This window comes from Rhinichthys klamathensis, unplaced genomic scaffold, assembly GCF_029890125.1.
Source record: "Rhinichthys klamathensis goyatoka isolate OS25496 unplaced genomic scaffold, OSU_Roscu_1.1 h1tg000005l_1, whole genome shotgun sequence".
NCBI classification, from domain to species: domain Eukaryota; kingdom Metazoa; phylum Chordata; class Actinopteri; order Cypriniformes; family Leuciscidae; genus Rhinichthys; species Rhinichthys klamathensis.
The window spans coordinates 1,247,823-1,262,349 of NW_026606558.1; the positions used below are offsets into that span (position 1 = coordinate 1,247,823).

The window sequence follows — 14,527 nt, forward strand, 5'->3', positions numbered from 1 at the left end:
CCCTCTGGCTTAGTTGTGAAGTGACAGCTGTTTTGGATTTGTCATTGATAGTCCTGCATTAAAGAAAAGGTTGTGGAACAGCTAATGTTGGCCCTGGAACGTTAGCACATGCTTTTAATCACTCGATGACAGCCAGTGCACAGTTCGCTAACCTTTCTGAATGAGTGATTTTTGTATTCAAAGTGTTGAAAATTAACAATTGGATCGATGAACCCATGCTTGTTTAATTTATATATTTTTACATTTGCACTGAGTTACATAATAGCACACAAAATTGAGACGGCCATCATTCTACACAAATCTCCCATTTGACATTGCACTGAAATCATACATTTCATGTGCCCACTGAACCGCTACGTCCTTGAAGTAAACCACTAGACAGTCAGTCTGTTATAGCTGTACCAATAACTGGCAAGTATGAACTCTCTGCCTTAAGTTCTTCTCTTACTGTATGGTACGCTATGAGAGAAACCATTATGTACAGGAAACCAATACCAGTTTGTACAAAATATTATATGAATTATTTATTATTTGAATTGGGATACATTGTTTACTTAATGAATGTTACTTGTTTATGTAGAGAGCGGTTTAGCTGTAATAAAACAAATACATTAAATCTTTTCTATTTCTGTCTTATCTGTATTTTGGTCTTTATTTGACCTCTGGTTGCAGAATGCTTAATCCCTATATCACACTCATGAGGTGACTAGAAATTGTCTGTATTTTTTATTTTTTTATTACAGAGCAACAACAACAAAAAAAGAGTTAAACTTCACTTTTGTTTTAGAATTTGATTTACAAAGAGCTGGTCTGATATATTATTATTACTAGTATTTTTTATCACAAGTGAATGCAAAAAATACTCAGAGTTTAAATACATTACAGTTTATGGATTAACGGCAGGGTAGGTTATTTGTTGCAGAAACATTTTTTGTTATGCTGGTTGAAAGTCTCTTAACATCCTTATAACAATCAATAGGTTAAATGGCCTAAATGCATTTATATGTACGTAAACATCATCTGTGGAAGGTGTAGGACCATAAAATGTTCATCCAATCAATGGTCCAATGTCCTATCTGCCTGTCAACGTGTGTATTTCTACCTACACAACACACCTTCATGCTATGCAGAGTTAGACAGACGTCAGTCACAGAGTACAGCAACAGAAACAGCCGCCGCCTTTTACAGTTCCTCCTGAACCAAAACAACGAGTTTATGCTGCTTTCACGCCATAACTACTGTAATTTGGAAGAGATTGGAGAAAAGGAAGTTGCATATATGTGTTATGCTGTGGATGACTAAGCCTTGTGTTTTGAACTTTATCCTTCTTCATTGTCTGTCTGAGTGACACTTGATGACAATAGGGTGATGTAGGCCCAAAAACATTTGAAAAAAATCTTTTTGTTTAAGCTTGGGTAATAAATATAACCATTTATTAAACAAAATAATTACAAAAATCTCCACCCTAGGGACAAATGAACAACAGTTTCAAATACTTTCTAATTGCTGTGAACATTATCTTAGACAACTCATGCACCGTTGTCCCTTTAAAAGCTTATCAGTTAATAAATTATCAGGAAATATAAATATTGAGATTGTACTTTCTCACAAACACATCATTTTACATTTTTCGTTTTTGGATACAAATGCCTTTAAGGCATTTTTGTTTACTTTTTAAAGTACTGCATTATTGATACTTCAGTCAATTTTAATTGTCACTGAATTATTAGTATGTTATTTTTGCTGATTTTAAAAAGAAATGCTTAACAGGGTGGACAAGTGGTATAAAGAATGGATGGATGGATGATTTCCTATCTCTCAAATACAACCACCTTATTACTTTAGTTAACTGGATTTAGATGGGAAACAATATGTAAAACATTGTCAAAGAACTTAAAATACACAATTCTTCAACTTGAAACATAAATTACTTTCACAATCACTATATGTTCACTCTCAGTGTCCACTGATTTAATAGGGTGGATTCTAACAGAGTAGACGTCCTGACCTAAAATCAGCCACTGTACCGTGTCTGAGCAAAAAGAAGCTATAGAAGGTTTATCTAATTAGGAATTGCATGGTCTTTAAAATTGTAATTCTAAAACTATGATTCTTCTTCTAACCTTTTTTCCCTTAACATTTAACTTAAGTGAAATTTAAAAAAAAGTGAGAAGTGTAAGTTTATTATGAAAAATCCACAAAATGCTATTTTCAAATTTTATATATGAAATATACTATATTGCCAAAAGTATTGGGACATCCCTCCAAATCATTGAATTCAGGTGTTTCAATCAAGCACCTAGGCATGCAGACTGCTTCAAAAAACATTTGTGAACAATTGGGTCGCTCTTAGAAGCTCAGTGAATTCAAGTGTGGTATGTGATAGGTTGCCACCTGTGCAATAAGTCCATTCGTGAAATTTCCTCACTACTAAATATTCCAAGGTCAACTGTTAGTGGTATTATAACAGAGTGGAAGCAATTGGGAACAACAGCAACTCAGCCACGTAAAATCATGCTGAGGCGCACAGTGCGCATAAGTCGCCAACTTTCTGCAGAGTCAATAGCTACAGACCAGCAATGGCCTTCAGATTAGCTCAAGTTAGCTTGTAGAGAGCTTCATGGAATGGGTTTCCATGGTCGAGCAGCTGCATCCAAGCCTTACATCACCAAGTGCAATGCAAAGCGTCAGATGCAGTGGAGTAAAGCATGCCACTGGACTCTAGAGCAGTGGAGACATGTTTTCTGGAGTGACGAATCACGCTTCTCTTCTGGCAATCCGATGGACGAGTCTGGGTTTGGTGGTTGCCAGGAGAACGGAACTTGGCTGACTGCATTGTGCCAAGTGTAAAGTTTGGTGGAGGGGGGATTATGGTGTGGGGTTGTTTTTCAGGGGTTGGGCTTGGACCCTTAGTTCCAATGAAAGGAACTCTTAATGCTTCAGCATACCAAGACATTTTGGACAATTTCATGCTCCCAACTTTGTGGGAAAAGTTTGGGGATGTCCCCTTCCTGTTCCAACATGACTGCGCACCAGTGCACAAAGCAAAGTCCATAAAGACACGGATGAGCGAGTTTGGTGTGGAGGAACTTGACTGGCTTGCACAGAGTTCTGACCTCAACCCGATAGAAGACCTTTGGGATGAATTAGAGAGGAGACTGTGAGCCAGGCCTTCTCATCCAACATCAGTGCCTGACCTCACAAATGCGCTTCTAGAAGAATTGTCAAAAATTACATTAAGCACCCCTAAACCTTGTGGAAAGCCTTCCCAGAAGAGTTGAAGCTGTTATAGCTGCAAAGGGTGGGCCAACTCCATGGATTAAGCCCAATGGATTAAAAATGGGATGTCATAAAGTTCATGTGCATGTAAAGGCGGACGTCCCAAAACCTTTGGAAATATCTAAAAATGTTTTGCTTTTAATAAGATTTTGGGCGCAGTTCCAAACGCTCATTTTTGATGCAGGAGTAGCTACAAGTATGACTATTTTGGGGAATTGGGAGATATGAACTCGCAATTGCGAGAAAAAAAGTCAGAATTGTTAGCCTATATGTTGTTAAAAATGTTATATGTAAATGTTATATTTAATGCTGTAAATACAGGGCTAAAACATTATTATGTCCCCAATGAATTGCATATGTGAATATTATTGTTATATATTATTACATTTTATTAATATTATTAAACCTATTGTTTACATCAAATTCATCCTTTCATAGTCGACTAATCATCCCAGGTTTCATAAGTATGTCCGTTTAGGCTTGCAAGTTGCAACCAAACGTCGGTTGGCATTCACGATTCCCGCGTTACCAAGGGATCAAACCCCAATCATTCCCACCCTGGGTGACTGAGCCGCAGTCATAGGCTACATGTCTCTAGCCAATCTTTGCCCCGCATGGGCGGGTAATACTAATGCGCGTGTACATCTGGATATATTAGATTAGAAGAAGCTCACGGCTGGTGGTCAAACCGCTGAGAGAACCTCTTCAACACAACTCAAGTAGCCTAAACACTGGCTGAGCGCAGCGCGCGCGCATGTCGCAGGTGGGACGCGCCATTGGATGCTTAACTATGGGTGACCCTTTCAACAGCAGCAGCAGGGTGTTTAACCGAACCCTTCAGGGTCATGTCACATTTGGAAATCTGGAGGACATTGACGTGACTGCGGACAGGAGTCCGGTCTTGAGGATCATGATCTCCGTGGTGTACATTCTCGTGTGCGCAATAGGCTTAGTTGGGAATTCGCTCGTCCTTCTCATCATGAGGGTGAAACACTGCAAACAGAGGACCACCATTAATGTGTTCATCATTAACTTAGCTGTCACAGACATCCAGTTCGTTCTGACATTACCGTTTTGGGCGGTGGATACCGCTCTGGATTTCAGCTGGCCGTTTGGAGACGCCATGTGCAAGATCATACTCTCCGTCACTGTGATGAACATGTACGCCAGCGTCTTCTTCCTCACTGCTATGAGCATCACTCGATACTACTCCGTTGCCTCAGCCACCAAGAGCAGAGTCCGTCCACCAGCATCATGCTCTGTCAAGTGGGTTTGCGCGTTATTGTGGGTCGTTGCTACAGTCGCCACCGCGCCAACATCCATTTTCTCCACTGTGACAAACGTGGCTGGAGAGAAGCTCTGTTTACTAAAGTTTCCCGCCGGACACTACTGGCTAGCATTTTATCATTTGCAAAAAATTATGATCGCTTTTATTCTGCCCATGTTGATCATTTCCGTGTCCTATTTGTTGCTTCTGAGATTTGTGAGAAAACGAAATCTGAATAACACTCATTCAAACCGCAAGATTCATGTTACCAAATCTATCACAGTTGTGGTTCTTTCATTCTTTCTTTGCTGGATGCCGAACCACGCAATTACATTTTGGGGTGTGCTGGTCAAGCTGAACGTGATTCACTGGGATGAGGCTTATTATATTGTCCATACTTATGTATTCCCTGTTACTGTTTGCTTAGCTCACACTAATAGTTCCTTAAATCCTTTTATATATTGTCTTACAAGAAAGGAATTGAGAAAGAAACTGAAAAATTGTCTGTCAAATATTGCCCCTTGGTTATTAAAAAGGTCCCTTCAGAAATCTAGGAGGCCTGCGTGAACCGAGATGCGGCACAAACGCATGGAAATTAAAATTGCAGATCGACTAATAATATTTTATGCTGATGCAACGTTTAATTTGTAATGTTTAATTGACACAATTATTGTAAAATCATTATCATAAAACAATGAAATATTAACCTATTATTATTATTATTATTACCAATAATATATTATTATTAAGTTTAGTTGAACATAATAATTATTGTTGGGTGCTATTTTTTAGAGACCACACTGTATTGCTTTAAAAACAATATCGATTAAGCTGAAAAGTGAATATTGGTTTAAAAAATGGTCAAACTAATGATTGCTATCTGTAATTTAAACAATGTCGCCCTTTGTTAAACTGAGAAGTTCAAAAAAGCATGCATGATTGAATATGACTATTAAAACAACAACAGGCTAGTGCTAGTCTGTCTTTACAAATATTAAATCATATCAATTGTAAACATAAGCAACCTTACCCTGTTGTGATTAAGGTTGACATAATATGAATAAATCATTATTGATGTAAACAGTACACTTCTGACCACAATTTCAATTTCGTACTGATTACAAATTACATGACTAGTTAGTAATCATGGCTACTCATTTTAGGTGATGTATTCTGACTACTTTTTGATTACTTTTAAATGACTTTTGACCTAACTTGTTTATGATTTAGATTTGAATGAGAATTTTGAATTTTGAAGCCCTGCATCCATCCATCAGAAGAGTAATCCATACTCCAGGGGGTTAATAAAGCCAGAACTAGACTCAAGTACAGCCGTTACCGGACGCCAGTGATTAGAGAATATATATTTGAATGAGATTACCATTTATACATGTATATGGTACACGCAGGGCTTCAAAATCTATGGTACCATTCACTCTCATTATAAAGCGTGGAAGAGCCAGGATATTTTGATATAACTCCGATTGTGTTTGGCTGAAATAAGAAAGTCATATACCTAGGATGGCTTATAGGGAGTAAATTATGGGATAATGTTTGGGTGAACTAATCCTTTAAGCATTACATTATGCCAGGATTTCCTCAATTTATTTCTCCAAAAAAAAAAACTGCAGGTGGATTGAGTTGATGAAAAGATAATGATGAATTCATTTAAATCATAAAAAAATCAGAATAAAATGAATAAATGATTTGAAAATAAAAACAATCAACATAACCGATTGAACACTAAAAATATTTATATTTTATTTGTTCACCTGCATGTCAATGTGACCATTATCCGACATCAGAGAACTGTGAAGCCTACATGTGTTATTAACCCTTAATGCACACATAGAGGTCTCTACAGTGGACAGCTATTCTAAAAGCAGTTTCTTATATGCATGGGTTTTGATGGCTAAGTTGCACATCAACCTATACAGTGGACAACTATACATTGCCCATTCAAGTTTTTTTTTTTCAAACCAAGGTGGCCGAGAGCCAGTCAGAAATGCCTCTGGAATATCCATTCATTCCTTTTATCCTAAGAGACTCTAGCAGGTAAAAAAAAAAAAAAAAAAAAAGTAGCATCAATCAAGTAACATCTGACTCATTGTTAATTTTTCCATGTGCTGATTTTAGATTGGGACGGAATTCTGATTAATCATCTTTCCACTAAATAGGACATTATGCATCACCTGCTATATTTCAGCTACAATTCATACTACTGACTGTTGTTCTTGATAATATATACTTCATCTGCAGTAACTTTTTTGGCTGTAAATAAATGTATTTGTGTTATTAGAATGTAATTTGCAGTTACATCAAAAAAGTAATGTGATTCATTTTATTCATTGGTTTGTTAAATACACACAATATTGCTGTGTTACTGTGTTGTGTTTAATACAGCATCTCCTCAGTTAAAACCAAAAATGCACCGTCCACTCAAGTTGACATCTGAAAATCTATCTGAAATATTTGTGTAAAAAAACAAAAAAAAAACAATAAAAGTTCAAATCTTGTTTTTCATGCCATAATACTTACATTTTTTCCCAAACTCTTGTCCAGATCACTAATTAGTAAAGATGGATGATGAAAACAAAGTTTCAGAAAGGTTTAGTAACAAAATTATTCATCTTGATACATAGTGTATTTGGGAGATGCCTTTGAGTGTAAAAACACTCATGTCCGTTTTTTTCAAAGCGCATACAAACAAAAATTACAATAAAAATACCAACAACCTACTTTATTACAACTGTAAGTATTTCTTTTTTGCATTGCAAAATTTCAATAAGTTATAGAAGACATCTTAACATCTAAAAAACAACAACATTTTAATACTGTTTTTATACAGCGAACAAAATGTGATGCAAGAATGCGAGCTGCCAATAAAAAAGAAAAAGAAGAAGAAATTGTGATGCTCTAGTCACCTGACAGGGGCGCCAAAAAAGTGCGTCATAGAAACGCAGCGCGACGCCTTCACCCTGTGTGAATTAAATCGGAGCTGGCAATGCCTGGATTTGATTTTCCAGCTATTTTTATTGTTTAATCTGTGAATGGCGCCTAAACAGGACCCTAAACCTAAATTTCAAGAAGGTAAGATGCCCTATAGGATAGCTTTGTATCCTCCAATGGAGTCATCAGTTGTTCGGTGTATCCTCTCATTCAGCCGTGCAAAGGAAGCGGGCGCTGCCACTGCACAATGGCGCGTGTGCACAGCGAGATGTGTATAGAAAAGCAGTTTTTTTTTAGCTGAGCACTTCTAATTGCTTATTTTAAAATGTGCAGAATTGTTTATAAGCAATCAAGTGCATACATAATTGCACGTTAATGCTTCCCGTCATATGTAACAGCCTCTATACATGCACGCGCCCCGGGTCTCTGTAACAAAACATTAGCTGTTGTCTATGTTAGCCCATTAGCTTCCAGCAGGCCTTGTTTACAGGAAGCCCCAGTTATAGCATTGAAGTCCTCCTGGCGGGAATTATTTTGTATCGTTATTCTTAACATAATGTTAGGAGTGTTGTCGTTATCGTTTCGTTTCGACTTAATTTGGTTAATTAAATTAAATTAATTAGGTTCTAAGTACCGGTACATTTGTTTTAATGAGCTGATTCAGGCTGTAATACTCACTGCTCCGAGCATGGGTTACCATCACTGATCTGGTTACCATACTTGGCCTTCACGTCACGTCAATTATTAAACTGAAATTGAAAATATTGCAATAAACTCATATATACTTTTAAAATTGATCATGTGTGTTGTGACTTGTTCTGAATGCATTTATGAAAGTATACATAATAAACAATTGCTCCTGTGCTCATACACGTTTTAATTAAATGCTTCTCCTTTATTTGTTAGCCTACCAGTGGACGCCATTACACGTTAATGTTTCTGATGTATTTCAGGTGAACGAGTGCTGTGCTTTCATGGGCCATTGCTATACGAAGCTAAGGTATCTGTTTGAATCATTCATGTCTTTATGCATCCTTCAAAAGCCTGATTGATATTTTGTTCCCCTTTTTTTAGTGTAAATGTTGTCCAAGTGTTTGATGTAGTGGTTTTGTAGATCAGGGTTATGCTTTTGATAGTTACATTCAGTGAAAGCACTTAAAAATGGACACAGTAGCCATTTAACAATTCTTTTAAAATGTCAGGGCTTAAAGCGATAGTTCACCTAAAAGTGAACATTTCCGCTATCATTTACTCACCTGAAGTTGTTCCAAACCTGTAAGAGTATCTTTGTTCTGTTGAACACAAAAGAAGGTATTTTGAAGGATGTTGGTAACCAGACAGTTGACGGCACCCATTGACTTTCATATAATTTTTTTCCTACTATGGAAGTCAATGTGTGCCGTCAACTATTTGATTACCAACATTCTTTAAAATATCTTCTTTTGTGTTCAACAGAAGAAAGAAACTCATGCAGGTTTGGAACAACTTGAGGGTGAGTAAGTCATGACAAAATATTCATTTTTGGGGGAACTATCCCTTTAAGATGTTTTGTTATCCTGGTGTGTTTTCTCATGAAGAGGCCCTTTTCCCTGGTTGTGTTGTTTGAATGTAATTTTAATGTTACAAATTATTTAAAACGTGTTAGTTATCAAATACCTTTTGAAATGTTTTCCTTTGAAAGATAATTTGGAAGTATAAACATATTTTATCTCTCTCTTCACAGTGTGTGAAAATCAATATCAAGGACAAACAAGTGAAATACTTTATTCATTACAGTGGATGGAATAAGAAGTAAGTTTATTAAAAAAAATTCAGTGCTTGTTAGGACACCTTTAACATCCCTATGTTTTTGTAATTTCCACCAATGACCATGCTATTATTTTTTTTTTTATTTAACGGTTTGGTCAGTTAATTCTAAAAATGTCTGTTAAATGTGTTTCTAGTTGGGACGAATGGGTTCCTGAAAGCCGTGTGCTCAAATATGTGGACAGTAACCTGCAAAAACAGAAAGAGCTTCAGAAGGCAAACCAGTGAGTAATAAAGTTTGGAAACAAGTGCCTGCTGACATAGACATATCTTTCAAAGAAATTAATTTAAAGCCAATTTAATGCACATAACACTTCCATATCCTTTTTTTCGTCATTGTTTATACAATCTGCATGAAGGATTTATTGCAGAACATACTGTTTTCCAGAGACCATTATGTTGAGGGAAGGATGAGGGGTGTCGCACCGAGCAAGAAAATCGCTGCTGTGCAGCAAAAAAATGTAGATGTGTGAGTATTACTTTGCTTGATGCAAGCACTTCAGCAGTTCATCTAGAATTTCTAAAATGATCTATCAGAACTGCAAACTTATGCTTACTGGTGCATATTTAACCATGGGCTTTCTATCTCACTAGAAAAACAAAGAAGAACAAGCAAAAGAGTAAGTTCCATTTCCCTATGCAAATACTGATGTATTTTGACCTGTCGAAACTGTTTGATTGTGTTAATGTAATTAAAAAGCCATTGAAAGAGTTTCACAGTTGGCTTACAAATCTGTCATGCTGTTCTCCCATTAGTATTTGTCAGAAGTTTAATATCAGGAAATTATTAAATGTGGCTTGGGGCCATTCTTTATTGTTACTGATAAAAAAAAAAAAAGATAAAAAAAAAAAACCTCTACCTTGTTAACTTCTCAGCGCCAGGGTCTGGAGAGGGCACTAGCACTGGGGACATGCCTCACCCCCCACGCAAGAAGAGGGCACGTGTTGACCCAACTGTGGAGAGTGTATGTCAGTTCAAAGTCTGTTTAAAACAAATAGGCCAATGTTAAGAGGCTCTTTGAACGGGTGTTTTTACATAAGTAAAGAGTAAGGCTGTTTTTGACACCCAAACTGGTTTTGTGTGCAGGAGGAGACTTTCATTAACAGAGTAGAAGTAAAGGTAAAAATTCCTGAAGAGTTAAAACCGTGGCTGGTAGATGACTGGGACCTGATCACTAGACAGAAGCAGGTAACTACAAATGTCATCCCATGCTCATCCTAATCCTCCTGCAGTGCTCTTCAATCATTCAGGTGCATTGCATAATGATTATAGGTGCAGTAAGCAATTTATGAGAAACACTGTTGAAATCAGCCCTAACAAACCCCTGCACGAACAGACACGCAATGTAAGAGTGGATGTTTCTTTATCATGGCTGAAGCGAAAAATAATAATGTGAAGATGGCGAACGAGCGACGAGGAAGAGCAAAAAATGAACATTCAGTACACAATATGGGTTGAACGACTTTTTTTAGAACGAGATTTTTTTAAAGTCGACATTTGTGATTAAAGTCGAGTTGGCATCGACTAGTCGCTGATGACCTTATCAATGAACAAATAAGCCTGAACCTCCATCCAGATGAGCAGTTGAGCATCCAGATGGTATAATCAAGCATATCTTGTGGAGCGCTCTTGTACTATGCATTTATTTGTCATTTTTACTGTTGGAAACAAAGCGTAAAAGTGGACTTAAAAGATGTCTTATCTTGTTGCGCCCTCTATTGGCCGTGATGAGTGACTAGTTGCCGTCAAGCTTAAAGCGTCATCACAGAGCATTAAAATTAAATATATACAAGAAAGAGTTAGTTGTTAGTTGCCGGCAGCACACCAGCTCCAAACAAACAATGACACTGTTTGCGATTGCTAACATTACTACAACAGCAGCATATCTTGGTTCTGTGAAATGTAGCAAAACATATATGGAGCAGAAACACAACCATTTTCAGGCCTTCCCGCTTGGGTCTATAGCACTGGAAAGCTTTTCTAATATTAATGTGACTCCTAAAGCTCTTGCCTGATCCTGACCCTTCTTTTCACAGTGATATTCCTCTGAACTTTTCTCTTTTGTAATGTATTTCAGCCATTTATCTTTCCACAGTCTTTCTTCAACTCTCTATCCTGCTCACTCTCTCTCCTCCCCCATCATGTGTTGACACGCCCCCTACTGCTGATTGGCTACAAGTGTGTTGTGGTGCTCGGTCCGATCCACTTTCAACAGCGTTTCTCAGAAATCACTTGCTGCACCTTTAAACTACAGAATGCTGTCTAGAGCAGCAACTAAAACAAAGAAGAGGAAAAATATAGTTAGGTATTTGAAGTTTTACCAACGGCACATTTGCTGGATTTTGCCTTGATATCTGCTCAAATTTGTCATAAAATTTGAGTTTTGAAAGATAATATGCACTGTGAAAATATATATATTTTTTTTTTTTTTTTTTTTTTTAGCTTTTTCACTTGCCTGCAAAAAAGAATGTGGATGCTGTCCTGGAGGACTATGCGAATTACAAGAAATCAAGAGGAAACTGTGATAACAAGTATAACAACTTATCCATTTTGGTGAAATCACTGTTGTAATATTAATTTGTTGTGCAAATCATCCAGTTAATTGAATTCACCCTGTTTATAAAAATTCATAAACAACAGGATGTAGAGAGAGATTCTGAAGAGATACTCATACACACTTGATCTTTACTCAGGGAATTTGCTGTGAATGAGGTGGTTGCTGGAATCCGTGAGTACTTCAATGTCATGTTGGGCACTCAGCTCCTCTACAAGTTTGAGAGGCCGCAGTATGCAGAGATCCTAGCAAACCATCCAGATACGTCCATGTCTCAGATTTACGGGGCGCCGCACCTGCTGAGGCTTTTTGGTATGAACTTAGTCACCATGAAATCAAAATGGACAATTCTTCTTTTTTTTTAATGGAAAATTTTAGTATATATTCATTTTGTTTTGTCATGTGCCCTCGTAATCTTTAATCAAAATAACTTCCTCTTGCCACAACATCTCTTCTCTGATGATGTCATGAGGGCGGGACAACCTGTCACTCACATGAGATCATAGCAATAGCAAACCACACCCATCCAATCAATTACCAGTGGACAAAATCAAGTCCCACCCTACATTTTTCTTGGTCGGGAAGCTGTTTCACTTGGATAAACTGTAGGTCACAATAGGGAAGATTGGTCATTTCATGCCAACTTTAAATGCTAATTGTGTTTTGAAACCTAATTGTACCATTATAAAAGCAAATTAAACTTGAATATGAGCTTTGAATGCTACAAACTTTTAATAATCCATGGCCATCCTCATAAATTCATCCTCAAAGCTTAATGTAATCATGGAAATACAGCAAAGAACATGTAATTGAGTTCTGAAAAGAGCCATATCACAGAGAATGTTTTCATTACATTATTGGTAATGACATTCTTCCCAGTATTTTGGGTTTTTGTTAACGTTTAATTGTAGCATTTGTTGATATGGCCTCTTGTGTGTCCTTTGACAGTGAGAATTGGAGCAATGCTGGCCTACACACCTCTGGATGAGAAGAGTCTAGCCCTGCTTCTCAGCTACCTGCAAGATTTTTTAAAGTAAGTAGAAATTGGTTTTAATATATTTTTTTTACTTGCAGGCAGTAACTTACTGAAATGTGAAACATTTTGTGCTTGCTTTAGGTATTTGGTGAAGAATTCGTCATGTCTGTTCTGTGCAAGTGATTATGAGGTTGCACCTCCGGAATATCATCGCAAAGCTGTCTGAGGGCAAAGCCAGCGAGGATGTTTGGTGCTACGTTCTGATCATCATTTTATTTTTATTATTTAAAATCCATTCATCAGTCTTGTGGAAGATTTTAGTGCTCACAACATCAGTCGATATTGGTTCAGGACTCTAAGGATAATGTCTGGTATTCCAGATAAGGAATTAAATTAAATTTCTTTAAAAAGCTGCTGGTAATTGCTCTAATTTTATTGATCCATATTTTGGTTTTTGTAATATTGATAAACAGAACCTGGTCATGTATAGTTGAAATGCTGCATTATTTGTTTTAAATTTTTTTTTTTTTTTTTTTGAAAAACATGTCAGTCAATAAATTGCCCTTCCCAGCTGTGGCTCAGTCTCATTGTTCCAACTTCAGATAAACTCTTGCCAATTTTCATAGAAGAGTTAAATATCTTTAAAGCGGAATCATATATTGATGTTAAGAACAGTAAAGGTTATGTAATAGAAATTCAATGGTATGTGGCCATGTGAAAGCAGATGCTGTTGGCCTGGGTCAAATTTGAAAATGTATAGTTTGATTAAAATAGCAAAGTTCAAGTCTCTATTTTTTCTACATTGCTTGCTTCAAGATAATGTAGATTTAGGGGATTTGCAGTTGTAATTTGAGTGTGTGGTCTTAAATATACTGTGAAATTTAAAGAGCATGTTGACTGTACAGTTGGATTGTATGACATTTTTCAGCAGACTGCAAAGGTTTAGAAACCACACATCACCACTGTCTAAAGTGTAGCTCAGCTTCATGTAACAAATTGCAGCAATGACAGTTAAAACACTTGTATAACTGCTTTTTTTATATACTTTTGGCACACGGCCATGAATACACTCTATTTGGGAGGCTGCTGTTACATATTTTAAAGGCAGAATGAATGAGGTCTTTCAAGAAGCTCATGTTTGAAACTGGTTTGTCTACTGGATTTGGCGAGTTCCCAGACTTGAGCTAGAGCCATTCAAACATCATAAAATGGCAGACTTGGTCCCTCAGGAAAGAACAACCCTGTTTGATGCCTTTTTTTATTATATCAGAAGTAGTATCAGCATCATTATTATTGTTCAGTTTTTTTTTTTTGTACTATACAAAGAAATGAGACTCCTTTTGTTTATATTTAGAGGGCTGTGACATGATACCACAAAGAGGATGTGATTCACATTACGCTCGAGTGGCTCTTTAGTAAAGAAGCTGTAAAACGCTTAAGGTCATCATTATTTTTCTGCCCTAAAACTCTTTATGCTTCAGAGACCGTAAATCAAAGACCAACTGCAAATCAAACGTACGTAGACACACTTCCTTCAGACACTAGGTGGCGCTATACAAAGATAATTTATAGGTAACACTTTATTTTAAGGTGCTTGTAATAAGCAGTAACTAACAGTTAATAAGACACTTATAAGACCTTATAAGATGCATATGAACATTAACTACTTCATATAAGGGTTAATTAAAGGTCCAG

The 14,527-nt window shown here is 36.8% G+C and overlaps 2 protein-coding genes across 2 annotated transcripts; both read left to right on the forward strand.

The window, feature by feature from the left end:
* The first annotated feature begins 4,053 nt into the window (after positions 1 to 4,053).
* rxfp3.3a3 (relaxin family peptide receptor 3.3a3) lies at positions 4,054 to 5,154 on the forward strand. The gene has a single exon (XM_056256539.1). It carries the CDS (start codon positions 4,070 to 4,072, stop codon positions 5,111 to 5,113), a length of 1,044 nt encoding a protein of 347 aa, XP_056112514.1. The 5' UTR covers positions 4,054 to 4,069; the 3' UTR covers positions 5,114 to 5,154.
* A 2,323-nt stretch (positions 5,155 to 7,477) lies between these two features.
* Positions 7,478 to 13,402, forward strand: morf4l1 (mortality factor 4 like 1). The gene is made up of 12 exons (XM_056254464.1): positions 7,478 to 7,636; positions 8,449 to 8,495; positions 9,219 to 9,286; positions 9,439 to 9,525; positions 9,690 to 9,770; positions 9,896 to 9,921; positions 10,178 to 10,266; positions 10,389 to 10,490; positions 11,745 to 11,833; positions 11,996 to 12,168; positions 12,805 to 12,889; positions 12,974 to 13,402. Exons 1-12 carry the CDS (start codon positions 7,597 to 7,599, stop codon positions 13,056 to 13,058), a joined length of 972 nt encoding a protein of 323 aa, XP_056110439.1. The 5' UTR covers positions 7,478 to 7,596; the 3' UTR covers positions 13,059 to 13,402.
* Positions 13,403 to 14,527: the final 1,125 nt, after the last annotated feature.

Coding starts and splice junctions, on each gene's coding strand:
- rxfp3.3a3 (XM_056256539.1), top strand. CDS start 4,070: ATGGGTGACCCTTTCAACAGCAGCAGCAGGGTGTTTAACCGAACCCTT.
- morf4l1 (XM_056254464.1), top strand. CDS start 7,597: ATGGCGCCTAAACAGGACCCTAAACCTAAATTTCAAGAAG. Junction 9,771..9,895: donor CAGCAAAAAAATGTAGATGT/GTGAGTATTACT, acceptor CTATCTCACTAG/AAAAACAAAGAAGAACAAGC. Junction 12,890..12,973: donor TACCTGCAAGATTTTTTAAA/GTAAGTAGAAAT, acceptor TGCTTGCTTTAG/GTATTTGGTGAAGAATTCGT.